The 23,221-nt window shown below is 53.5% G+C and overlaps 9 protein-coding genes across 9 annotated transcripts; 1 reads left to right on the top strand and 8 right to left on the bottom strand.

The window, feature by feature from the left end:
* Nucleotides 1-390: 390 nt before the first annotated feature.
* Nucleotides 391-1,951, top strand: BU26DRAFT_413352 (uncharacterized protein; the record flags this gene model as incomplete). The annotated part of the gene is made up of 5 exons (XM_033823017.1): nucleotides 391-514; nucleotides 564-626; nucleotides 677-759; nucleotides 809-1,206; nucleotides 1,258-1,951. The coding sequence occupies 5 exons, from the start codon at nucleotides 391-393 to the stop codon at nucleotides 1,949-1,951; spliced, it is 1,362 nt and encodes a 453-aa protein (XP_033692270.1).
* Nucleotides 1,952-2,047: 96 nt separating this feature from the next.
* Nucleotides 2,048-3,157, bottom strand: BU26DRAFT_39840 (uncharacterized protein). The gene has a single exon (XM_033822767.1). It carries the CDS (start codon nucleotides 2,732-2,734, stop codon nucleotides 2,144-2,146), a length of 591 nt encoding a protein of 196 aa, XP_033692269.1. The 5' UTR covers nucleotides 2,735-3,157; the 3' UTR covers nucleotides 2,048-2,143.
* Nucleotides 2,744-3,675, bottom strand: BU26DRAFT_499789 (uncharacterized protein; the record flags this gene model as incomplete). The annotated part of the gene is made up of 2 exons (XM_033826434.1): nucleotides 2,744-3,050; nucleotides 3,359-3,675. 2 exons carry the CDS (start codon nucleotides 3,673-3,675, stop codon nucleotides 2,744-2,746), a joined length of 624 nt encoding a protein of 207 aa, XP_033692268.1.
* A 729-nt stretch (nucleotides 3,676-4,404) lies between these two features.
* On the bottom strand, nucleotides 4,405-5,325 carry BU26DRAFT_527351 (glycoside hydrolase family 45 protein; the record flags this gene model as incomplete). The annotated part of the gene is made up of 3 exons (XM_033830769.1): nucleotides 4,405-4,576; nucleotides 4,624-4,805; nucleotides 4,858-5,325. The coding sequence occupies 3 exons, from the start codon at nucleotides 5,323-5,325 to the stop codon at nucleotides 4,405-4,407; spliced, it is 822 nt and encodes a 273-aa protein (XP_033692267.1).
* A 3,071-nt stretch (nucleotides 5,326-8,396) lies between these two features.
* On the bottom strand, nucleotides 8,397-9,372 carry BU26DRAFT_39819 (uncharacterized protein). Its single transcript, XM_033822766.1, has one exon. The coding sequence runs from the start codon at nucleotides 9,233-9,235 to the stop codon at nucleotides 8,693-8,695; it is 543 nt and encodes a 180-aa protein (XP_033692266.1). The 5' UTR covers nucleotides 9,236-9,372; the 3' UTR covers nucleotides 8,397-8,692.
* Nucleotides 9,373-9,987: 615 nt separating this feature from the next.
* On the bottom strand, nucleotides 9,988-12,912 carry BU26DRAFT_474056 (glycoside hydrolase family 92 protein). The gene is made up of 3 exons (XM_033825487.1): nucleotides 11,474-12,912; nucleotides 10,555-11,422; nucleotides 9,988-10,506 (listed from the first exon to the last, which is right to left on the bottom strand). The coding sequence occupies exons 1-3, from the start codon at nucleotides 12,612-12,614 to the stop codon at nucleotides 10,113-10,115; spliced, it is 2,403 nt and encodes an 800-aa protein (XP_033692265.1). The 5' UTR covers nucleotides 12,615-12,912; the 3' UTR covers nucleotides 9,988-10,112.
* A 170-nt stretch (nucleotides 12,913-13,082) lies between these two features.
* Nucleotides 13,083-15,155, bottom strand: BU26DRAFT_546356 (cytochrome P450 monooxygenase-like protein). Its single transcript, XM_033831838.1, has 6 exons — nucleotides 14,852-15,155; nucleotides 14,766-14,802; nucleotides 14,618-14,709; nucleotides 14,483-14,567; nucleotides 13,910-14,420; nucleotides 13,083-13,861 (listed from the first exon to the last, which is right to left on the bottom strand). The coding sequence occupies exons 1-6, from the start codon at nucleotides 15,059-15,061 to the stop codon at nucleotides 13,270-13,272; spliced, it is 1,527 nt and encodes a 508-aa protein (XP_033692264.1). The 5' UTR covers nucleotides 15,062-15,155; the 3' UTR covers nucleotides 13,083-13,269.
* Nucleotides 15,156-17,037: 1,882 nt separating this feature from the next.
* BU26DRAFT_39754 (uncharacterized protein) lies at nucleotides 17,038-18,123 on the bottom strand. The gene is made up of 4 exons (XM_033822760.1): nucleotides 18,005-18,123; nucleotides 17,481-17,949; nucleotides 17,208-17,376; nucleotides 17,038-17,162 (listed from the first exon to the last, which is right to left on the bottom strand). The coding sequence occupies exons 1-3, from the start codon at nucleotides 18,008-18,010 to the stop codon at nucleotides 17,276-17,278; spliced, it is 576 nt and encodes a 191-aa protein (XP_033692263.1). The 5' UTR covers nucleotides 18,011-18,123; the 3' UTR covers nucleotides 17,038-17,162; nucleotides 17,208-17,275.
* A 2,329-nt stretch (nucleotides 18,124-20,452) lies between these two features.
* BU26DRAFT_39726 (N-acetylated-alpha-linked acidic dipeptidase-like protein 2) lies at nucleotides 20,453-22,973 on the bottom strand. Its single transcript, XM_033822755.1, has 5 exons — nucleotides 22,671-22,973; nucleotides 22,528-22,626; nucleotides 21,525-22,479; nucleotides 21,379-21,470; nucleotides 20,453-21,329 (listed from the first exon to the last, which is right to left on the bottom strand). The coding sequence occupies exons 1-5, from the start codon at nucleotides 22,864-22,866 to the stop codon at nucleotides 20,542-20,544; spliced, it is 2,130 nt and encodes a 709-aa protein (XP_033692262.1). The 5' UTR covers nucleotides 22,867-22,973; the 3' UTR covers nucleotides 20,453-20,541.
* Between the last annotated feature and the right edge of the window lie 248 nt (nucleotides 22,974-23,221).

Here is a 23,221-nt window from a genome sequence, read left to right as displayed (position 1 = left end):
GCCCGCCTCATCTAGGCGTGGCGGCTGCGGGCGATATTAATCAACGTAGAATGTTCTGAATCGAATTCTTCCAGGTCGCACTATAGGACGGAGCGGGATTCTTTATTCAGATGGCCATATAGCGTCCAGATATTATAGTGTGTCACCAGACCCACGTGAATTCTGGCCTTCGCAGTGGTTAACCGGGATGATCATCTATGCAGCCGCCGTTTAATTCGGCCACCCTTGGATGTTGCGGGGGAAAAACCAGACGCGGGCAGCCGGACAAGTGGTCCGGGATCAGTAGCCACACGAACTCGGTGGTGCAGCAAGCTATATGAATATGCCCGCCCTCGATACCGCGCGATTGTGGATTCCGCGATCTTTCCAGAAGGACACGCAGTCGCCATCATGCCCAGGTATCCGCTCCAAGAAACATGCCTGGCTGTGATTTACGGCACCCCGTTACTGGCCACCATATTCGTCGCTCTGAGGATATACACAAGACGGAAGCTGAACCTGCGGCTCGGCTGGGGTGAGTATACCGCGACCGCCTACTGCGCAGCGCTGACCGTGCCCCGTAGATGACTGGTTGATCGTTATTCCAACGTTACTTTCAATAGCCCTAATAGGGCCTTCCTACAAACGTTAGTAGCTCACTTCAGCTCTTTTTGTATATTTTCTAATCGCTGCGCAGATGTCAAGATGTGGCATGTCGGCATACACATATGGCAGGTCCCGCCAAATGAGATCGAACCAGACTACGACGAGTACTACGCCGTGCGTGCTCCAATATCTGGGCACTGCTCAAGACGCTAATTCACCGCAGGTGCTCCTCGCTTTCAATCTCCTGAACATTCCGATATTACCGCTCGTTAAAGCTTCGATCATACTTCTGCTCCTGCGCGCCGGCTCGGTCATCGAATGGCTGAAGAAGGTCCTCTACGGCATTCTCATTTTCACCATCGGAAGCGCATTCGTACCGTGGTGCCTCTACATTTTCATCTGCCCGCCGCTCACCGGAAACACCTACAAGCCACGGACGTTTGGAGGTCTGAAATGTATGAACCGTCAGCGGTATGGCGAGATGCTCATCTGGGTCACCTGCGCCAATCTCCTCACCGACCTTCTCATCTTCCCAATTCCCTTCATAATTGTCCGGAGGATGATGAGCGCACGGCTACGATCAAGAATGGTGGTGCTTGCGGTCTTCACCTCCAGCTTAGCGTAAGGATCCCTTGCATAGCATTGTTTCAACCCTTCATTAACACTCCCTAGTGTAACGGGCATCGGCGCCGCCAAAATCTACCTTTCCTACCGCGACCGTCTCTACACTCTCTTCAAGCCGGATTGGACATATCCGATCGACTACTGCATCAACCACGTCGAAAATAACGTCGCCATCATCGTGGCCAACATCCCGATACTGCGCGGCCTGGTCACGCGCTGGGTCTTCAATTTCAAGACAAAAGCCACGCCCATCGAGCGTGAGTTTCGGAATGATTGGCAATGGAGCACTTCAAATTCTTCCACTTTCACGCGGGTGGCGCGCAAGAACAAGTTCGCACAGAAGATCATGCCCTGCATCGACGACGACTTCTCCTCCTCGCTCGCCCGCTCGCGCGACATCCGCGATCCAAACCTTCCGCCCCGCGTCATCACCGACTTCCGCAAGAACCGATCCTTCAAGGCCCGCTCGCGGAAACAGTCGCGCCGCAACAGTCTCGACAGGTACGAGACGGCCGATTGCTGCGAGAAGGGCGACGCGCTAGAGACGGTGAGGAGTATCGGGAGCTTGGGCAGCGCGCCGACGCTGGTGGAGAGCAAGGAGCTGGATTGGCGGCTGAGCGAGGCGAGCCTCATGTCGAGCCCTAGACGGGTCTCGAGTCCGACACTGAGCCCGATTTCTCCTTTATCACCCTGTGTTTTGAGGGGCATTGAGGATGAGGATGAGATATTGAGATACCCATGACTTGCATAGCATATTACGATAGCATAGCATTTGAATCCAAATATGATTAATGGAACTCCATTCGATCTGATTTTCATCTTCAAGTCCCGTAAAGCTCGATCTGTGGCGTTCAGGCACCGTTCTTTCCGCCGTCTTCTACAGCCCTACCATAGCCTCTTTGTCGCCACAGTCCAACTTCGGCGACAATTCTACCTACAGAATGTACCTCACCTGCCCCCCAACCAGAAGCAGCTCACCTCGTCGCCAAATCCTCTGCACGTCACCCCAGCCCCTTCCCCCTTCGCCAAACCGAAACTTGCACCACCCACATGGGCACACTCCCCTCATCACGCACACACTGGCTCCCCACACAGGCCACTTCATGCTCCGGCCGGCGCTCAGGCCCGTCGGCCGCACGCCCAGACCAAGGGTCCAGCCTGCCAGGTCCTCCGGCCAAGCAGTCCGGGCCGCTTTGGGCGGAATCTGGGGTAGCTTCGCAGCTACCCCTCCGCACTTCATGCGCTCTGAGGGGGGTTGGGGCAAGCAGAGCCGGATGAGCTGATCACTTGCTGTTCTGGACGAAGGACAAGATGAGCTGGCTGGGCAGGGAGTTCTTGTGGTGCTTGAACGGCAAGCGGAGAGGGGGCAGAGAAGGCTTGTGTGGGTGTGCATCGGAGGGGATTTCCCTCGCGCTGGAAGAAAGAGAAGGCTTTGCTCGTATTCGATCGTTCGGTTGCTCGTTCTCGAACACTCACAGGACCCCTCTTTTCTTTCCTCCTGACTCAGTATACCTGTTTTCTCCATACATAGAGGCTATAGCACGATTGCAACGGGGCGGAACGAACTTCTTCTCCACGGCAACGCGTCTATAGCTCGGGGTCCTCGATAGGACAATTTCGCTCTCGCCTCGCCAGTGCCGTAGCTGCCCGCTCCGCACTCTGCTCCGACGCTACCGCTACCGTAACTGTTACCTGATCGCCCGCAAGCCAGGCCCAAGGTGTCAGGCGAAGTTCGCACAATGGCCCGGCCTTTGGCATGTTCGCTGGAGCGAAAAGGTGCGGGTAGGGTTGGCGAGCTCATCCTCCCGAGGTCCCTCGCGTATGCGCGTGACGTCTGAGAGCTGGGGTAAGGGTAGCAGGCCAATCAACCGCCGCTAGAGCCGGAACAGGAAAAGGCCCCTCTCGTAAATCGCTTAAATCTAATCTGAAGAGAGATCGTCAGGCAATATCCATGGAGGAGCGATGCAAGTAATTCCGGTGCGGGTGCGGGCGCCACCTTCCTTCCTTCACCGTTCGTTCATCACGCCTCTCAAATTTCCCAGATCAAATCTTCTGTTTCGAGAAAATCAGGAACTGGAAAAAGAGCGCGGGGCGATTTCGAGCTTGGGCAAGCCAAGATCTTGGGAAGCAGGGGCAAGCTGTAACTTACCCCGCGGATGATATGGGTAAAGTTCTTAACGCAGGGATAGGCGCAAAAACTTCATTTAGGCAGATGAATTGCCCCTTGTTAATATCTGGGCCTTGGTGCTTAGCTGGTGGTGAAGGGTATGGGAGCGCAGAGCTTGAATTTTTCCTGAGGAGAGGGAAGCCGAAATATTGGATTGTCATGCGCAGGTGGGATGGTGGAGCTAGTTGTGGCGGCAAAGCTGCGAAATGAACGGCGAGAAAGGAACTTCGGTGGCTGGCGGAGGACGACGATGGTGGGGAGAAGTTGCAGTGTAAAGTCCCCTTCCGAATCTCGGTCATGGTTCTGCGAGACGTGAAGCGTTGATGAGGCTTTCATTTGAAACTGCTCAATTGTTTCGCCTAGCCCATCTCCACCTATCTCTCCTTCATCAATCATAAAAGCCTTTGTCCTACCGTCATCAAACCTCAAACCGCAACTTTTCGAAGATGAAGCGAACGTCGCTATGGGTGGATTAAGTGATACCGAGGCTGCCCGACCGGGCCCGAATAATGTGGAGTGGAGCAGAGCGACCCTCCAATGCAAGAAATAAGAGAGCCAATAACGGCAACACGAGAACGCCACTGGACGCCCAATCGTTCAACTCATAGTCCGGAATCTCGCTCGCAAGACTAATGAGAAATGTAACGTAACGTACATGTCCGACCGAATCGCCTTTTGAGGACGGTGGTACAAGAAGCCGCGAAAGAATTTTGTCCGTGGAGGAAACCAGAAAAAAGTGGAATTTCCGCCCATATGCAGATGCGTGTGGCGCTGGAGTAATAAGCTTGTGCGGAGCGTGTGTTACCGCGTGGTTTCGTCGGAAGGGAGGGAGAGCGGGCGTGATTAATGGTCCGCTTTATTGGTAGGGTATCCATGCATGAAGGGAGACGCGATGATAGCCATCACCTGACGCGGTTGCTCTTCCGAACAACAGGTTACAGGTGTGGGTGAAGAGACGGGAAATTGGAAGACGTGTCGATCGTGAGTGGCTAGCTAATGCGAAGTGGCATGCAGCGTTGTCACTGGCGCTATACCGAGAGGAGGCCTACGATGGCGACGGTTAGAGCAGCGACCATAGAGAAGGATGGCGAGAAGAGTGTCGCTGCAGCGCTCTCGCCCGCTAGAACTTTGTCGTCGTCGCGGGTGCACTGGGTCTTGTCGGTGAGCACCTGTGGGCAGGGGACGCGTTTGAAGGTTGCGCTGTGGCACGTTAGACAGGCACTCGGTTGCGAAGCGTGCAGACGTACGTTGGATATGATGCATCCTCAAACCAGTCGAACCGCCATTGGCAGCCAGCCTGCAGCGCCTCTGGCAACTTGTCGCAGTCTTCTTTTGAACTGACGCCAGCATCGGTCGTACCGAAGACATTTTGGTCGACGCCGTACTGGCGGGCACAGGCGTCATGTGAGGTGGTATTTCCCCCCGGTACCTGTGACGCAGTCAGCGGTGCGAAGTCTTGACTCGCAAGATAAGTCACTTACTGCCAAGGAGAACCGGTTGGCAGTGTTTACATCGTAGGCGGTGTTTGATGCTTGGACGATCATCGTCTTTCCTCGAAGAGGATCGCTGGTGAAATTCAACTGGTAGCAGGCGCAACACCACGCGTCCTCAATATGGTTGTCCGTGAGGCTGGGTACCAGAAAGATGCCCGCGAATCCGTAGGAAAATGTGTCGTTGACAGCCCATGGCTGTTGATCAGAGCACAGAAAGGCGGTACCGCCGTCCCCGCAACCAGTGCCGGCTTGAATATCCGTGGGTTTGTCGTCGGCGGTGCAAGATAGGACCGGGCGGTTGAAGGAGGCCTTCCCATTCCACCCACACGACGGTTTGCAGCAGTCCCAGAACCGGGTTGTGACAGCCTCCCCCGAGATGTTGAGATTCGCGCAGCGGGCGATGACCACGAACAGGTCCAGAAGGAAAAGGAGATTGCGAAGATAAGAAGCCGTCATTGCGTGATAGGAAGTCTGATGCAAGTGCAAAGACTGGAGAGCATCATTTATTAGCAAGGGAATGACGGTGCCAGGAAAATCTACTTGAACCGCACTAGGAAAGGAGGGGTTATATAAGACCGGTCGCATGGAGTAATTAATGTTGGTCCAGCTATGATATGCCAGGCCGAGAACACCGACTCACCTGCTCTGAGAAGACCTAGCGTCTCGCCACGCAGGGATCGGCGGGGCTTGCACCGAAACGGTAATCGGATTCGACGTCTCTGACAGGTCGGTAGGGCCACGGGCGTGGTCCGAGGTCGAAATAAGCTACCGTGACCCTAACTCCTTCACGTCAATGCGCAATGCCACCAATGTAAAAACGCCTTCTCCGCAATCCTGCGCAGCGTAGCATTAGCCCCCGCGATTCGGCAATAGCGGAGCGGTGTCACGTCTGCATGAACGCGAACGCTTCTTTGATCCGGGTACAACTTAGCCAGCCTTCGCCCCATAGTTCTGCTTCCGACCTCCTCCTTTTGGACCAAATCCCCTCACTGTGTGTCGACGTTCTCCTCCATGTCTCACTGCTCAAATCTCGGCTATTTCGTATTGGTCAAGCGACCTGCATAGCTCCCTTCAGCTGCAACTCCTCACCCACTATCTCGTGTAACACTGCATGGTGGAGGCCTAAGCACGTGGGCGCTTGCACAGCGCACAGTTCATCTGCCAGGGCCCGGTCTCGCACCTTCGTCCCCTTCCGCCAGGCATCCCAGTATTTCCCCGCAAAACACTAGTAGCCGAGATATCCAATTGGACGGGAGGCCTTCCAAGACGTGTTGAGCCAAGTATTGAGTGGAGTCTAGACGTCGAAGCTCATTAGAGGAAAGCTTTTTTGTGCTACAAAGCTTCGTAATGGATTGTGAACGATCGTAGCAGTGTGGAGCATCCTCGTTCGCATTACGGGAGCTGAGTAGGGAAATATCCGTCCGTATGCAGTGATCTTCACATGCTCGCTGGATCATCTCTCCGGTGGCACTTATCGCGCAGCGGAAGAATGACCTGTCAGTCGCCTGCGCGGCGAATAGCGTCCGTAGAACTAGGGTCCACTAGGTACGCGAGACCGTATCTTGCATACCTCGTGGAAAAACCGTCATCTTACGGCTCAGCGAATAGTTGGACATACCAGGATCGATGAGGGCGCCGGGCGAACTAGGTGCTTCTGCTTTCATGCGAGACCCTCAACAGTTCCAGTCCTAACTCAGAGCTCGCATAGAGGTCCTAGTGTGCCCACTGGCGCTCAGTCTTGAGCAATGTCGTGTTTCTTCTAAGAATATCTGCCGACAGTCTTCATGTGCTGTACTGAGCATTGCAGGCCTTGTCCTGGCCACCGCAGGCGTCTGCCCAGCATCTACTAGACATGGTCAGCGCACGGGTGGCGGATCCGCGCAGGGATCCGGAGGCAGTATCTACTGCCGAATCGGGTTCTGAAAGCAAGGTGCACAGTTGGATCATCAACTGGAAGAACGGGAGATCACAGAACAGGAATCGAGCAGGATTTGCCTTCCATCAAAATGCTATAGAGACGGCGGGAGCATGATCTAGACAGTTATTTTGCATTACCTCACTCGAATGTACGCGTCCTCCTTCGATCGTGTAATGTAATTGGGCGAGACCCCGAGCAGCCGTTGACAGCAAACATACATCCGCGCCGCGCCGCGCCATATGCTTTCAGGGGAATCGGATAATTGTTGGATTGTAAGAGGCCATAAACGCGAGAGAGGGGCACGGATCTACCCGGTGCCAATAGCTCCTGCCTCATGGTCAGTGTTCAATACGAGCATTTGCTACCGACAAGGTCCGGGTTATATCGCGGGAAGTTACCGTTGAGACACGCCATGACAACGTGCAGTTCGCATGGTTCCCCTAAGTCTGCCATCAACGATCAGAGGCACACATTCTGGAATAATACGGGTGGCAGCACTTACTTCACAGCGCTGCCGTGCTGCTCAAAGACTGTGTACCTCCAACCTAGTGGTGACCGGCTATTAACCGCACAGACGCAATAGGCCATTGCTCCCCCTTATATACGCGCAACTGCTTAAGCTCGCGCTCTCCTATAAGACTTAACGTAAGTAAAGAAGGCAGCCGATACCAAGCGAGCTACAATGAGGCGATTTCTGTCCAGTATAAGGAGGTGCAGGAGGTTTACCGGTACCCCCAAGCGAAGATGCTAGAGCCGGCCAATGCAGTGCTATTTCAATTTGCTCTCTGCAAGGCACGAGATTCATCCACGCGCCCATATATTGGACGGTCCGGGAGGCACCGCGACCGCTACTGGAGAAGGAATGCGGGACCGGGCAAAGGATGACATCGTGAGGTCGCTCCTATGCCTCAAGCGGACGAGCATCCTTGAAGCCCTTTCGACAGCTTCTCAGTGGGTCAGCGACCTCAAAGATTGGCATGAGATGAAAATAGGTTGCAGGAAACCCATTAGAGGATAGAGGGCATACGAGAGGGATGGAGCGAGGAAGCGGTCGAGAAGCGATCGCGCTGTGTGAAGCGAAGCTAATCCTAGTTTGGTAAGGCGTACTCCAGCCGCGTTCCGCCCGCTCAACAACTCTGCAAGAGACATTCATCTGTGTAACCAACCCAAGCATGACTAGGCGATACCTTTCGCCCTTGTCATTATGTATGCCACGTACCTCTCCTAGGTTGAAACATCGCTTCCGCTCAAAACGCCCAAAACAGGCTTTTGTCGTCTCAAGAGCTGCCCTCCTCAAAGTTGAACGCCGCTGATCGCTCGAGCCACAGTCACCAGCAGATCATCTCTTTTTACTTATTCGTCCCACTCTCGAGCTTCGAGAGCCCGTTACATTGCAGTCACGCTTTTCCACGTTGCCATACTCACGGCCGTCATAGCTTCCAAGAGATGGTGTCTCGCACTGTCTAGGTTCTGCTAGAACGCAAGACTTGATTTGAGCCCGCACTGTTGTTGGTACCAGGCAAGTCAAGAGTGTGAAGAGTTGAGAATATTGATTTGCACGTCAATGCAGCACTGTCGGTATTTCTCCCCCAAGAATATGGGAGTACCGATTTCGTTCAACTCCAGCGAGAGCAATTCAACTCAGCTCGCGAACGGCGCCACATAATGCCTCACCGCTCCCCAGGCTCCTCCACCCAAGTGACCAACCCAGACTCCATAGTCCCACTACTCTCGCCCCCTCCTCTCGCCTCCCGCGCCTCCCGCAACTCCCGCAACGCCCTCAGCGCCCTCGCCCGACTCTCTTCAGCCATCTTTCTCTCCCTTTCCAGATCCTCAATCAGCCGCTGGCCCTTCTCGATCGCTCTCTCCCTCCCCTCCCCTCTATATGTCTCTCGTTTCCATTCCTCAATTCTCGTCTCTATTCCCTGCAGCCTCAACCGCGCATCCCCTTCCAACCTCAATCTCAGCCTTTCCATCCGATTCCGCCATTCCAGCTTTGCAACAACCCACTGTCCCGCGAGGACGACGGCGGTAAGACTCGCTATGAAACCGAGGGTGAGCAGCGGATAGACGGAGTAGTTCTCGTGCCATGGCTCGTCTGGGGAGAGGCTCCAGGGGGAGTGGGGATGCGTCATGCAGGGGATTGCGGACAGGGTTAGGGCGAACACAAAAGCGGTTCCGTAAGTGGTGGACGCCATGGCTATGTAGCGAGAGAAAGGCGTGTGTATTTGCAGTAGTGATGCTTGATAGCTTTCGGCGAAGAATGCGCGGGGGCTGGGTGGTAGCAGAGCGAGGGATGGGGCTGTACGCTGAAGTGATATGTCGATAGCTTTGACGAAGAGTGCGGAGCTTGGATGGAGTGCAGTGCGGAGCTGTTGGTTGGCGGCTGCGGAGCGTAACGAAGGCCGTTGAAGTGCGCCTCCTTTCTACGTGATCGGAAGGAATCATTTGCACGTTATGGTCGAGAAGGCGGAAGGGCAGGCGCAGGCAAACAGAAAGAGCCGGGTGTTCTTACTCTTTGATACCGCTCACGGCCAAGCGCCACCCTCTCATATCTCCTGCTCATCAGCATCCAATAACCCCTCAATCTCGATCTCTTTTGCATCTTCATCACACACTCCATCCGATCTCCTGTCCTCATCCCAATCACAATCAATACACGGGGTGAGTAGAAACCCCGTGACCCGTAATCGTATATCCCGCAAGAAGCAGCGTAACGTCTTCAGCGGCTCATATCCAGATAGCTCTGCGTTGGTGCTCCGTGTCTGGGGTTCGTATACCATGCGTTGTCGCAGACTGACTTTTGAAATCGCCTGGTCGCCTTCGGCGTGAGAAGGTGAATGAGTGTTGAAGGCGGCACTTTCTTCATCTCGCGCGGCATCGTCTTTCGGTGGCGGGATGTGGAAAATCCTAGGCTTATGATTCCGCTTCCTCGGGTTCCCTCCGTCAGTCGCGCCTAAAGTATTCGTAGCAGTGCTGTTGCAACACGAATCAGAACATCGCGACGGCATAGCGCGTATCTCCATTGAGATCGTGGACTGGAGCGTAGATGTGTGCGAAGAGTAGGGTTGGAAAACTGGACAGGTGGGTAGTCAAAAGTCCTTTTAGAGGGCTTCAGCGTACACAATAAAAAGGGGAGGTGAGTTGACAAGCCCGGTATTAATAGGAGTGCAGAAACGCGAAAAGAATTCGGTTCGCTTGAAGGGCAGGACCAGCCGAGTACCGCTGAAAAAATCGTTCAAGACTTTTTGAGCGCTTTAAGTTACTCTACCACTCTCCTCCATTTTGACGCGGATTACTTACCCACCTATGCGTCAGAATCTTCCTACCTTCCCACGGTCGCATTTCCCAACACCACATGCCCCGGACTCGGTGGCACGTCGCCCTTCTCCCAACCCACTGGCTCACTCCCCAACACAAATTCTATCGTCCCGCCCTCAACCATAATATCCGCATGCTCGAGCCAGTTCTTCTCCCACTGCTCCCCATTAATATTCACGCTCTGCACAAAATAGCTATCCTCGCCGAGGCCTTCTGCGGTGATGCGGAGCGTGCGGTTCCCGTTAATAGTCATGTTGATGTCGGAAAACCAAGGCGACGAGATGAGGTAGGTGGGCTGCGTGACGACTGGGTAGAGACCCAGCATTTGCCAGATCAACCAGGAGTTGAGGGCGCCGGAGTCGGAGTTTCCAGGGACGCCGAAGGGGGCGTTTTTGAAGCTGATTTTGTGTTAGCGATAGCGGTTGCAGAGGGGATCGAGGGCTTACAACTGCCTCGCGAGAGCGCGTGATTGGTTTACGCTCTTCCATTGCTTGTTGATGTAGTTGTAAAGATAGGGCGTCGCAAAGTCGGGCTCATTTCCAATGTTCATAAGAGTGGTAATGCCCAGTCCGTTTGGTCCCAGGCTGGTCTGACTAGTATTCGGCTTGAAGATGTAATCCAGACGAGATTCAAAAGTCTCTGAGCCTCCCATGAACTCAATCAGAGTCTGAACGTCGTGTGGAATCACGAAAGAGTATTCAAATGGTGTTCCTTCGTACGAGATCGAAGGCCATGAGCAAACGCCGCATAGCGCTGGATTGTAGTCTGTCGAGTTGAATATCCCATTGGCTGACTTTGGCGTCAAAAAGCCTGTGAAAGTGGGCGTTGTGTTCACACTCGGGACCGTATGATCCCACAGGAGCTGCCATCCGGCGGAGCGTTCGAGGTACTTTTGGACATCCTCCGGCTTCTCGCCTCTCGCGACCTGGCTGAGCGCGAAGTCGTTCAGAGCATATTCGACAGTTCTTGAAATGGATCGCTCGCTCGCTTCGGTAATGTATCCATAGGCAAGCCAGTCATCCAAGGCACCGCGACCTTCTTTGTTACTGCCCTTGGTGGATACTTCAGCGTCCTTGACCATTGCTGCGTATCCATCCGCCCAGTTGATTGCGCCCCTCAACCCTTTAACGTAGGCATCTGCAAGAACATTGTCTGCGTTGCTCCCGCCTTGCGTCAGGCCGTTGTCATTACCGGAACGGCCATCAGGTAGGTATCCTTGGTGTCGCCAGATATCGATCAAAGCTCGGATCTGGCTCTCGTATGCTTCCGGTTGGATGAGATGCGAGAGACTGACCGTATTGCGGAAAGTATCCCCTAGATGCTCGTTAGCACTGTCTCTAGCTCATTCAGGGGTGAAGATCTTACAGATGCAGTAAAAGTCATCCCAACTCGGCTCATCTGATTCCCATAGAGGATTCTCCCCAGTTCGATTCGAAGGCATGAGATGCATAAAGTAAAGCGACGAGTAAAGTAGAACTAGGTTCGTGTGATTGGCCGATTCGCTTGTATCCACACGTATCTTGCTGAAAACATCCGTGTTCCATTCTTCCACTGCGGCGGTCACAGTGTCGTCCATCTCCCAAGAAGGAACTTCCGAGTCTTTGAAAGCGCACGCCTTCTCGATGGATATGAGGGAGATGCCAACCTTGGATTGAACTGCAGAGTCGCCGGCGTTGGTCCAACTGAACAGCGCACCGACGCGGTCGCCGTTAGGTGCTGCTGTTGCACTCTTCCCGCCCAGCGTAGGTTGAGGTGTGGATCCGTTCATGACACGCGACGAATTCAATCCCCTAAAGGCCTGTGCCTGATCCGGCGCCGTCTCGAATTCTCCGCAGAAGTACACCGTGTACGGTGCGCCAAGATTAAACCCACCGGCGTACGTGCCATATCCCGTGTACGACTTGCCGTCATCCGTGATGTTGATGGACCCGTCCAGGTAGTACTGTGTGCAGAAACCGCCTGAAGGGTCCGGTAGAAAATGCGACACATCAACGAGCACATGCTTCTCTTCACCCGGAAACTCGTACCGCATTATCCCTGCGTGCCTCGCTCCCGCCAATTCAATCTTCACCCCATCCTCCAAATCCGTCTTGAAGTACCCCACCGTCGCTGTGTCATTTCCTACTCTCTTCTGCCAGTATGTCGCGTTATCCAAAATGTTGACAGGCGCTTCGACGGCCGCAAGCGGCATCTGCGAGATAACGCCATACTTCGGGCATCCTCCGGTTCCTGACTCATGCATCATAGAGACGCCAGTCACGTATCCTTGGGGCGTGTATCCGCCATTGATGGTCGCGAGAGTGAGATTCGGTTCATACGTGTCGATGCCGAGCTTGACGACGCCAAAGGGTACCGCGCCCCCGACGAAGATATCGCCGCCGCCGTATGCCCAGCCCGGAAGAGGTCCTTCGGAGCCAATGAAAGGATTGACATACTGCGAGTAGTCGACCTGTGCGGCTGCTAGTCGCGCAATTGTGAGCAGGAGAGGGGATTTCGTCCAGGCCATGATGGGAGTCCTTTGGGGTCAAGGAAAGAGGCTCGCGCATTGCGGAAATAAACCGAATGGTTATAGTTATCCTGGCTGTGCGCTTCCAAGGCTTTGACCGTCATGTAATCTTGCATGTTGTGGGTCACAATCCTGCGAGGTACAAGGGAGATGTCATCAACTTCCCCGCAGTGCAACCTTCTCCGCGATCTGCAGGCACCGTTGGATCCATTAGGCAGGTGCTAGCGCAAATTAAATGACCTGACAGTGAGTTGGGACTCGCTCTCCAATCCTCTGGGATGGTCCCGCTGTAGAAGTGTGATGGGGGATGTAGAGTTGCGATGAAGAGGGGTTGGGGACGCGAATAAACGGGCGGAGTACTTTCCTAATTTGGTATTATATCCTTTGGCACAGCTTAAGAAAAGACTGAGCGAGGTTACCACTGCCAAACAAGTAGAAAGATGGTGCTCGAGGCAAATACAGTGACTTGGAACGCAGGAAGCCGTATCATTCTAGATCGCTAGCTTCGACGTTCTAGCTGAATCGCGTTCGTATCGTGCATTACTCCTAAGATCGTATAACGCCCATCCTGTTCTTCCTACCCTCGAGCTGCAACTGAAAACTATGCGGAATTTCACTGCGTTCACCCACGATCTAGTTCCTTTCGTTCGCATCCTCAAACTTCCACCCTCTTAAACAGCAGCTTCTTCCTCGGGTCCGGCGACGTCGACCTTCCCATCAATATATTCGGATACCTCTCCATGCTCCCATCCTCATTCTTGACATCGTAATCAAGCAGTATCCTCGCCAGCAGCATCTTGATCTCATTCGCGGCAAAGAATCGTCCAGGACAAGCATGTCGTCCATAGCCAAACATCAGATTCTGTTCGTTGGTGGTAACGAACTGGTTGCGCGCATGATCGGTTGCCGTACCGCCTTGCCGGAGTTTGTAGTGGCGGAAGCCGTCAAAGGTGTCACCGTTGGGGTAATTCATGTCATCCTGGTAAATGGCGTGCGAGGGAACCTCGATTACGACGCCCTTAGGGATGTATTGGCCGTTTGAGAGGGTGAAGCCTTTTAGAACTTTGCGTGTGAACGAGGTTAAGCCTGCTGGGTAGAAGCGAACGCATTCCTTCATATAGCTGTCGAGCTTGACCATGTATTGGAGCGCGCGGGTTGTGATAGTGCCGCCGTTTTCGGCCATTACGGTCCGGATTTCTTCCCGGAGCGGTTCGATGGCTTCAGGGTCTACGGCCATGGTGTAAAGGCTGCAGCGGAGTTAGCGAGAGGCTTGTGCTACAATTTTAGTTGCATACATGTTGGTGGCTGTCAGAGTCGTGGTATGAATAGCGGCGAAAATAATGCCCAGCTGTAGCTTCGCCAATTTCTCGGTAGACTCGACACCGAAATCCTCACTTCTGTTCATGAACCATGAAAGCAGGTCATCGGGCTTCTGGTAGCTCGGATCGTTCTTTTCGGCGTCCCGCCTAGCCTGGACAACGGGCCGCAAGAACGCTTCCGCTGATTTCTGCCTCTGGAGTAGCCGCTTGATCTCAGGAAGCCTAGGAGCTAGATACGGACGGTACAAGGGACGAATCTTCTTGATCGCCCGCTGCGCATTGATCAAGTCCATGGTGTAATTAACGGCCGCATCAAGATAGCCATCATCGCGGCATAATTCTGGTCCAACAAACACTCGACCGGAGATTTTAGCCACCATGTTGACCAGCCTGGAATAGATGGGCACGGGCGTCCAGTCTTTGCATTCAGGGATTTCTTCCTTGAGAGCTTGTTCAACCTCTGTGTAGACAACCGAATTCAGGCGTGCTGCATTCCGTTAGTGCAGTTTCTCGTGTGGGTTCTCGTGCGACAGGGAGAAAGAGCACTACCAAGGGCCGGCGTGAGATCTGCTTTGATGGAGTGAGCTACTATAGGCTCGTCCGTCAGAATGTTGGTGTACTTGACTTCCATGGTCTGTCATTCGTCAGTCAGGTCATCCCTGCGGGAAGGGTGCCTTGGCTTACTTTCTCGATAGCTTTCGGGAAGCTGAGAACCGAGTCAGGCAACCTCCTCACTTCCGGCAGAAATCGGGGCGGGATGACAATGTTGTCCTCGCCTGAGACGTGCGGTGTCAGTATTGGGCGCTGTCGTACTCGGTAGGTAGTTGCATACCGTCAACTGATGCCATGCGGTACACTGTGTCTTTGAACTACCGGCTTGTGAGGGCTATAGATACCAAGGGGCCGGCTGAGACTAACCTTCTCATACCCCTCCCTGTACATCTTTGCTGCTGACTTCAGGTACGCTTGCCGCTGCTTCTCGCTTGCGGGACTCCCATAGGCAGGCAGTTTGGCGAGCTGAGTGCGGTAGTTGATCTTCGGGAGGAGCACACATGCCGCGAAGATGATGGTAGCAAAAGCCACCGTCTGCAGGGTATGTGCGAACCCTGATGAGGTCAGGACGTCCATGCCGAAGGGCCGTCAAATGCGGATGTGAGATTTGAGATGCGGAGGTAAATGGACAGGACGTACCCTTATATTAGCCGCCACGAGTCGCCAAGCGATGTGTCCGGCCGTCAAGGATACGGTCTAGTGGTGGGGACACGGAGTCCAGGGCCTTATAAGCGAAGACGCGCCATTTCATGCCACCTTACAGCATGCAGGAAAGCTCCCCGCCGATCATCCAGCCATTGCCGCAGACAAGCATTCCGCATTTCCCCAGGCCAATGGCAGAGCTTCATATTCTAACCGAGTCGACGCCGCGTGCAAGAACGTTTTTGAGCAACGTCGCGTCGAAGCGTGGCGGAGGGTATCGCTGCATCGGACGGCGGCTCGTGGACGTTCCGACCGCTGATCGGCCCGGTAAACAAGGCCGTCGTCAGGCTTGATAGGGCTTGTTTGCGAATCCGAACGCGAGCATGCACGAGTTGTACGATCCTTGACGTTGATCAACGGTCTGTCGCAAGTGGATGGGCTCAGTTCGGTGCGTCGCACGATAGACCCTCCTTTGACGACATCAACGTCTACGCATTTGGACATATGTTCATGGCTGGAGATGAAAGCCCAAGGAAAGAACGAAGAACATTGGTGCTAGAAAGGAACAGCACTAGTCCAAGCCGAACTAATCAGCGGCGAGCGGAGCCGCCATCGAGAAGTGCATCGAGATACAACGGGTGCAAAAGGCGTGCCGGCAATCACAAAGTGCTGCATGGATAGAATCGCAGAGTTAATAGTCGCACCGCACGACCGGGTGTCACCCGCACAGAGCATCCCTTGCCACAGCGAATACAGAACCGCCTCTCGTATGACTGGAAAGTCAAAGGATTCCATATTAGTGTGCACAGAGGATCCCCTCCACGTCAAGGTTGACACCCTCGACGCGATAGTACCATATTATTCCTACATCAGGAAGCTTCATGCCCACGAACGTTACGGTCCTCAGTCGGTACGACATGACCGCGCCCCATCAGCCGTCAAGGTCGGCAACACCACTAGTGCGACTTCGGTGCTAGGTTACCAGTCGTAGTCAGACTCAGTATCATCAACGTCGGGGTCATCGCTCTCTTCCGAATCTACAGAGAAGTCAGAAAAGCCTCCAGCATCTTCACTGCCGTCAAAATCTTCTTTCCCACTCGATTCTAGCCTAGCCTTGACTGCTGTTGGGATATCTCCAGGATAATTTCCGAATCGCTTCTCGAGTTGCGACGCTATCGCTAACCCTTCTTCGCCCATGTCGGCCAAGCGGTGAACGACATCACGGAATTCATCTAGCAAGTATTAGAACGCACGAATACAGTATGATGAGAGGAAACGGAGATAACCTTACATCGATCGTCCACCAAAGCATAAGCAGTATATGCATATGCTACGCCAGCCTGTTTACATCGCTTTGCGAGATCGGATAAGCGAATCGGAAATTTGCCCGCTGGAATGTCGTGATCGTACTTGATGTGCAAAGCATCGATTGAACTTGTAGAAGAGCTAGGATCGGTCGGCAGCAGCGTCCACAGCTGTCGGTCGTAGTCAACATCCCAAGTCAATGATGATCTATCCATAAGCAGAGTGAGCTCTGCTAGGTTAGGCGGCAGAAGATCTCGCAGGGTCGAAATATAGCCTCTCCATTCTAGGTCTTGCGTGCGGTCAGCATCGTGTACTTGATATCGCCCCCTGGGTTTTCCCATGAGCACGACAAAATTGATCTTGAGCCTAGTCAGGGATTGCATCCCCTTGATAATGGCGCAAGGTAGATATGCAGGCAATCCACGGTCCCAGAAAGCGACATCACCTTCGTCACTGTCGATACATAGCTGCTCCAAGGTGTCGCGGTGCATTCCCAGAGCACGAAGCGTATCTGCGTACCATTGCACCGGCGCCACAGGAATCATGGAGGCCATGTATTCGAAACTCTTGACCGCTTTGCAGGATTCCAGCAGGCTGACCAGCACGTCAGATGGGATTGTGGAACTGAGTATGTAAACTTTCTGCAGTCCAGAGGTGCCGGGGGACACTGGCCATTGTAACCGCTTCTCACGCGCAATCAAGGCGTCGTTGTAAGCGAAGTCTTGAAGCGCTAATGAAGTCAGCGATGGTAGTCGTAGTATGTGAGCTACTTGACCTAGGCATAAGCCACTCATCCGAATGTCAAGACGTCGCAGTTTTTTGTAATCGTACGCCTGGGTTGGCTCAACAGGCAACTTTTTGCAGAACTCGACAATAGGATCCAACACTATCGGCAACTCTTGATAAGAGGCGTGACCCAACCACCGTCGGACTATTACAAGGCTCTGCAATTTCCGTGAGCGGAGAACCAGGAGTGCAACATCCACTTCCTCTGGCTCAAATGCGAGTTCCGCAAGCCACTTTTGCTCATACGGTAAGGCGGCCGTACGTATCTCCGCCGCCATGGCTTCCGTGGTCCTGCTGAGGGTGCAACCATCAAAATAATCGTCATCTCGGAGATCGGTCGTTTGAATGTCCTTTATGCGCATTACCAGGTGCGGCTGAGAAGCTATTGTTCTCAGGAAGGAGATGAGTGGTGCTTCCAATGACGCATGGTATGTAGAGTATAAGAACCTCATAGCGAACGGGTAGAGGTATCGGCACGACAAGGCCAGGGCCGCGAAGGTAGTTGCTGGGACGATCCGCATAGTTCCTCTGCTCCCTAACTCCCATAATCGAATAAGTTGTTCGAATATCTCCAAGATGAGCTCGTCCGGTAGCGGTGCCAGAGGGTTCACGATGACATCCGGAATCTGACGAGTCGCACGCTGCTGTCCTTGCGCAATTCGTCCTTCGATGCCTTTCTTCGTCCGTTTTGCGATACGTGCAGGCCATCCAGGTTGAGGTTTCTGGGGTTTCTAGAGCATTCAGCGTTAGTCTGCACATAGCGAGAGCTGCGGGCCCGTGACCTACCGTCATGGCGGTGCGAGAAGCGCACCCCTGAGCAGGATTGCCTGGGACTCTGAGGGCGAAAACGTGATAACTTTCGAGAGATACGATGGGCGCAAATATTTGCAGCTTGCCCAAGGGAGTTGTTGGGTTGCCCAGGTGGGGCTGTGGGACTAGTCTCTTTAGGCATTAGGGCATTAGGGTGACGCGCTATCACGTGCAGCACAGAAGACGGGGAAAAACCGACCTCAATTTGGCAAGATTTAACTTGCGTAAGGAGTAGTAGTACTTATGTACTCCGAAATAAGCCATATGATGTAACGCGAATTGCTTTCATGCTTTCACGCAATCACTGAAAGGGCTAGCCATGGGGTAGCCCAGGGTCCGCCATTTCAAATACTCATTCTTATGAGATCTAACGAGAGGACAAACGGCGATTAAGAGTCTTTGTTGAATCAGAACTCGGATAGCCGTGAAGAATTAGAGGATAGAAAGTTACAAAGTACGAAGCGCGCAAAGCCATCCTAATCCGCATGATGCAAAACCGCTGTCTCCCCGAGCATTCCCATCTGCTCGCCCTCATTGTCGTTCCTTTTACTCCGCTTGAAAGAGCATTCTCTTGCCCGCACTACTATTCAGCCATAAATCATCGAGTCCCAAGATCTCCATGACCCTCTCTTGTAAGGTGGTGCAGTGAACATCCACGATGACGTCAAAATGGCCAGCTACCTCAACTCCCTTGGGTCCTCAAGAGGCAATGTCTTGGGCCAATTTCTCAACTTGTTCCTGATCTACGGATAGGTTAGCATCAAAGATGCGTTGTCCGCGAATGAAAGAAAAGCGCTTACCCTATTCATCCTCCAGATCCAGATCATACATCTCGTCCAAGAAGGCGTAGGAGAAGTCCATGCCATGGTTGCGAAAATGCGTTCTTGAGATCCCACAAGTCCAAAGAGGGCAGCTGGCTATAAGACCCCATAAGATACCTCAGCTCCACCTTGGGGCTAGAGTAAAATTGGTTCGAGGAGGTGGGAAGGAGAGCACGAAACATGTCGTTGTAGTCCGTCTCGGGCAAGGTTCCACGGAAATATCAAGGTGGAGGGATTCCAGATTGGGAGGGAGTACATGCCAGATGGCAGGATATCCTTCCCAACCCGGATCTGACACCCAACGTCCATTTCCATCTCGATGGCCCGCAGGCTTCCCCATTAGCAATGGGAAAGTGACATGCAAATGTCGTAGATAGTGCAACCGCTCGAAGCCGTCTAGGCGTGAGCACTTCACCTCGTCATCATATATTTGCATTCCATGGAGGGCCAGCCTTTCTAGGGCGTCGCAATGCCCTTGCAGCGCAGATAGGACATCGAGGGACCATTGCCTACTCTCGCGCATGTGGAATTCGAATCCGAAAGCAAAGAGGGCCTTACAAGACGTGATCATGCGCACCACAATCTCCGGCTCAAGGCCAGAATATTTTGAAATCTAGCATTTCGACACTCGAAGTCCTAGGGCTTTACGGGCCAGTTAGTGAGTGGTTCATCTCGCCGCATCACACGCTTGGGGGAAAGCCGGCGGAGAGAAGGCAGACGGAACAAATGAGCCAGATCCATGCTGAACGAAAGAGAAAAGAAGTCCAGGTCGAGTGTATGTAGCCGGCCATAGGAGTTGTCGCGGCCGGGCTTGAGAGGGAGCCCTCGAGCGGCTTGCAGGAGAAGGCCGATGTATAATGGTATTTCCCATTGTCCGACAGTGTTCCTGTGTCCGGAGTTCCAATCCCGCATCCCAAAGTATTCTAGGTTAGGTGATTGCGAGACCAGCACTGCAAGTTCCACTTCGCCGGGGTTCACCCTGATCTTCTCAACCCATTCATGAACAGTCGGTAGGGCGAGTTGACTGATGTGTGACTTAATCTCTCTCCTGAGCCGTCCCTCGTATCGAGTAGGGTGATCCCGACATGGGATAGTCGAGATGTGTGTGATGCCCTTTCCCAACTCCGGCTTGAGGCATAGTCGACGCAAAAAGCCAACTATGGGCTTTTCCAAAATCTGCAGCGTATCTGGCATACAAGAAACTTTCCGCAATGGGTCTCAAATAACGACAGGTAAGAGCCAGCGAGGCGAAGGTGCGGTAAAATGACGTGTCGTTCGAATCGTCGTTCGGGAGGAGGTGTTCGAATGTCTCGTAGATGAGTTCCGGTGGCAATGGGAATGCAGCTGTCTTCGAGGCAGAGTCGGCACTTTTCGTTGGACGTCGCTTGCGAGGGACCGGCATATTGATCGTGGCGAGCAAAAATCAATATCAACGTGCAGCAGCATTGCAAGAGGAGACTTGAAGAAGCCCCCAAGACGCTGCTTAGAGTAGAACTTTGGTTTGTTGAGCTCATGAGAGGCGCGGTCACTAGCGCCTACGAGAAGCATTTGGCGCATCCAGCCGCACTGCCTTGGAAGTCGCGCCCGGACCATTACGCTTGTGGATGACGAACTTTGTGTCTTCGATATTACTGGTTCTAGCCGTCTATTCAAAGCATCCTCGGCCCGTGCAGACAGAGTAAGAAATACTCACTATGTCTTCAACATGCTTGCCGCCACTAAAATCGCATCCGCAGTCTTTCCCACCCAGTCCTGCGCCGCCCCAAAATCATCCCTGAAAGTTATGCTTTCCGTGATTCCCGGATAAGTCACCGGTGCATACCCCGTATCCAGACCCGGCGCGAATATCAAGTTCTGGAAAAACTCGCGTCCAGGCAGTCCACCCTGGCTAGTGAAGCCGCGCGAGAAGTCACGCGCTTTGTGGTTGACTACCGTAAGGAGTTCCGTATCGTTAGTCGAGATGGCAAACTCGCGGAGGGCGTTAAATTGCTGGGCCGAATCCGTAAAGGTGGCAATTGCAGAGTTGAGGGTTGAGAGGTCGAGAGTGCCGTTGGAGGAAGTGATGGTCTCGTTGAGGTCCGAGAGGTAGGTCTTCAGCTCCGGGACGTAGTCGGCCGGCTCAAGTGGCAGGACGGAGTCAGAGGCTAGATGATAGGCTAGCAACGTCAGGTATTGTCCCATAGCCTTATGCGTGAGAAATCCTGGGTCGCCGAACGTAGACATCCAATGGTAGCTATCGTAGTTGCTGTGGTAGTGGTAGACCGGATCGTTCGGGCCATTCCCAGCGCCCATATCAATGGACGCAATTCCGCGGTGTAGGAAGGATGTGTAGTCACTTCCGCTGCCGAGGACACCAATCTCGCCATCTACCTCCATCCACACATCATACATGGTACGGCTCGTGTTGCCGTGGAAGGGGTAGATAACCTTCTTCATCACGTCGGTGGAGATCTTGTGGAGGTCCGGGGTCGCTGCAATACCTATAACCTTGTTAGTACTATTCTAAAAGGTATCTCGATTTCTGCTAACCTGGGAGCGGACCCGAAACGGCAACATCGATATTGAGGTAAGAAACAGCGGCGGTCTTGAGCCACGGTATGTACTCTTCCACCCACTCCGTGCTGTTGAGAGTTAGTAAGGAGCGTTTGACTGCTCATGACGCGGATTTATCTCACCTTCCAACTAGGCCATATTCTTCCGCGTCCCAACTACAGAGCACAATTGTCCTAGTCGGTTTCCACCCGGTTTCCATGAGCTTTCCGAAAGCCTTTGCCAGTTCGATCAAAACCGCTGATCCAGAATTCGGGTCAGCAGCGCCTCCGACTATCCAAGCGTCTCGATGATTGCCGATGACGATGACCTCGTCTTGGTTAGTGCCATTAATGATGCCTATTGCGTCCCAGATCGGCGTGTATTTGTCTTCCATGATGTTGCTCATCGAAAGGCTGGCCCCGGCACCTTGCCCGGTGCTATAGTTGACGCCTGGGATCGCCCCGACCCAGCCCGTCCGGTTCACCTCTGCGCCGGCAGTACCATACCCATTAAGCGCTTCCAGAATCGGTTGCGCATCAATCCATGAGATCGGGAGCGAGGGAATATGTGGTACGCTATTGCCCTTGTCCGCTCTCGGGGAGTCTTGCTTAGACGTGTAACCGGGTGTAGTCGGATCGCCGGGATAGATGCTGAGGAATTGAACGCTGCCTCTCTGCACCGTAGTAGGATTCCGGGCGGGTCCGTTGGGGTACGCAGTCACGCCTTTCGCTTCGGTCATGTTGCCGTCGTCGCTGGGATCAGTGAAGATGACGCAGCCTACCATACCATTCTCTTGGGCGTTCTTAACCTTCAAGCCCCGGAATGGACCGCCGTACTTTGCCACGGCAATCTTGCCCTCAAGCTCGACTCCGAGGGCTTTGAGACGGTTGAAGTCGACCTGTTGACCTCTCCCAACGTAGACGTATTCGGCGGATGCGTTACCGGTAAACGAGTAGCCATGGAAGGTGGGAATGCGGTTTGGGTAGCTCGTCGTTTCATCAACTGCTAGCACCTCTTCCTGGAGAGATGGCGTGAACATGCTGCCGTTCGGATAGGTAAGTAGGAGGGAGTGCGAGACCGGGTAATTGAGGTAGACATCTAGATTCTGTCAAAGATTGAGGGGTGGTATTTCCCATCACAACTCACAGTATTCGTCTAATCTCGACGTGAATCCGTACTCGGCCCAGCGATCGGCTGTCCACTGTGCCATAGTTCGGTTCGTGCCAGCCACATGAGCACCATGTGCTGTGAGCGTAAGCAATGTTCGCGATGCAGGGTTCCAAGCTTACTGTAGTAATACGACCATGTTGAGATGGAAGCATTATCAAACGAATTGACCAACACCTGCTCATTCGTATCTAACACTGGAGGGAAGGTAACATTGCTACTCTGCCTCTTGACGCGGCGGTGTTCGTGTTTGACTGTTCGCTCCCGCTGGCAAGCTTGGGTGCCAACGGCGGCAATTAAGACTAGGATTGACCTCATGATGCCAATTGATGATACAAAACGAAGATGCAATGCGACTGGTGTAGGGGTACACGAGCCTTAAGTAGCGCAGGCAAAAGGCGGCGCGGGTACTTTCGCGGCGATAACGTCAACTCGATGGATCTGTCGAACAGCCGTGCGAACAGGCATGGAACGTAATTGCTGTCCATGATCGGTTCCGAAGGATGCAGGTCGAGCAGCTAGGCAGGAAGTGCTCATCCCTGCCAGCCAGCTTCATCCTTCATTTGGAAGGTCGCAAAGATATTCGCGCGGGGCACAGCTCTTAATATCGCTTGGCAATCCGCCATGACGGTGATATGCAGTGGGGTAGGCGTGAGGATGGCAGGAGGAAGTA

The sequence above is a fragment of the Trematosphaeria pertusa genome (genome assembly GCF_010094035.1).
Source record: "Trematosphaeria pertusa strain CBS 122368 unplaced genomic scaffold BU26scaffold_1, whole genome shotgun sequence".
Lineage (NCBI taxonomy): Eukaryota > Fungi > Ascomycota > Dothideomycetes > Pleosporales > Trematosphaeriaceae > Trematosphaeria > Trematosphaeria pertusa.
This window is presented reverse-complemented; position numbering and strand designations above follow the sequence as displayed.

Coding starts and splice junctions, on each gene's coding strand:
- BU26DRAFT_39840 (XM_033822767.1), bottom strand. CDS start 2,734: ATGGAGAAAACAGGTATACTGAGTCAGGAGGAAAGAAAAGAGGGGTCC.
- BU26DRAFT_39819 (XM_033822766.1), bottom strand. CDS start 9,235: ATGATTCCTTCCGATCACGTAGAAAGGAGGCGCACTTCAACGGCCTTC.
- BU26DRAFT_474056 (XM_033825487.1), bottom strand. CDS start 12,614: ATGGCCTGGACGAAATCCCCTCTCCTGCTCACAATTGCGCGACTAGCA. Junction 11,423..11,473: donor GGATGACTTTTACTGCATCT/GTAAGATCTTCA, acceptor ACGAGCATCTAG/GGGATACTTTCCGCAATACG. Junction 10,507..10,554: donor CGCGCTCTCGCGAGGCAGTT/GTAAGCCCTCGA, acceptor ACACAAAATCAG/CTTCAAAAACGCCCCCTTCG.
- BU26DRAFT_546356 (XM_033831838.1), bottom strand. CDS start 15,061: ATGGACGTCCTGACCTCATCAGGGTTCGCACATACCCTGCAGACGGTG. Junction 14,710..14,765: donor CCGCATGGCATCAGTTGACG/GTATGCAACTAC, acceptor CGCACGTCTCAG/GCGAGGACAACATTGTCATC. Junction 14,421..14,482: donor AGATCTCACGCCGGCCCTTG/GTAGTGCTCTTT, acceptor AACGGAATGCAG/CACGCCTGAATTCGGTTGTC.
- BU26DRAFT_39754 (XM_033822760.1), bottom strand. Junction 17,377..17,480: donor AGCCATGGCGGCGGAGATAC/GTACGGCCGCCT, acceptor CGGAAATTGCAG/AGCCTTGTAATAGTCCGACG.
- BU26DRAFT_39726 (XM_033822755.1), bottom strand. CDS start 22,866: ATGAGGTCAATCCTAGTCTTAATTGCCGCCGTTGGCACCCAAGCTTGC. Junction 22,627..22,670: donor AACATGGTCGTATTACTACA/GTAAGCTTGGAA, acceptor TTACGCTCACAG/CACATGGTGCTCATGTGGCT. Junction 21,330..21,378: donor CGTTTCGGGTCCGCTCCCAG/GTTAGCAGAAAT, acceptor ACAAGGTTATAG/GTATTGCAGCGACCCCGGAC.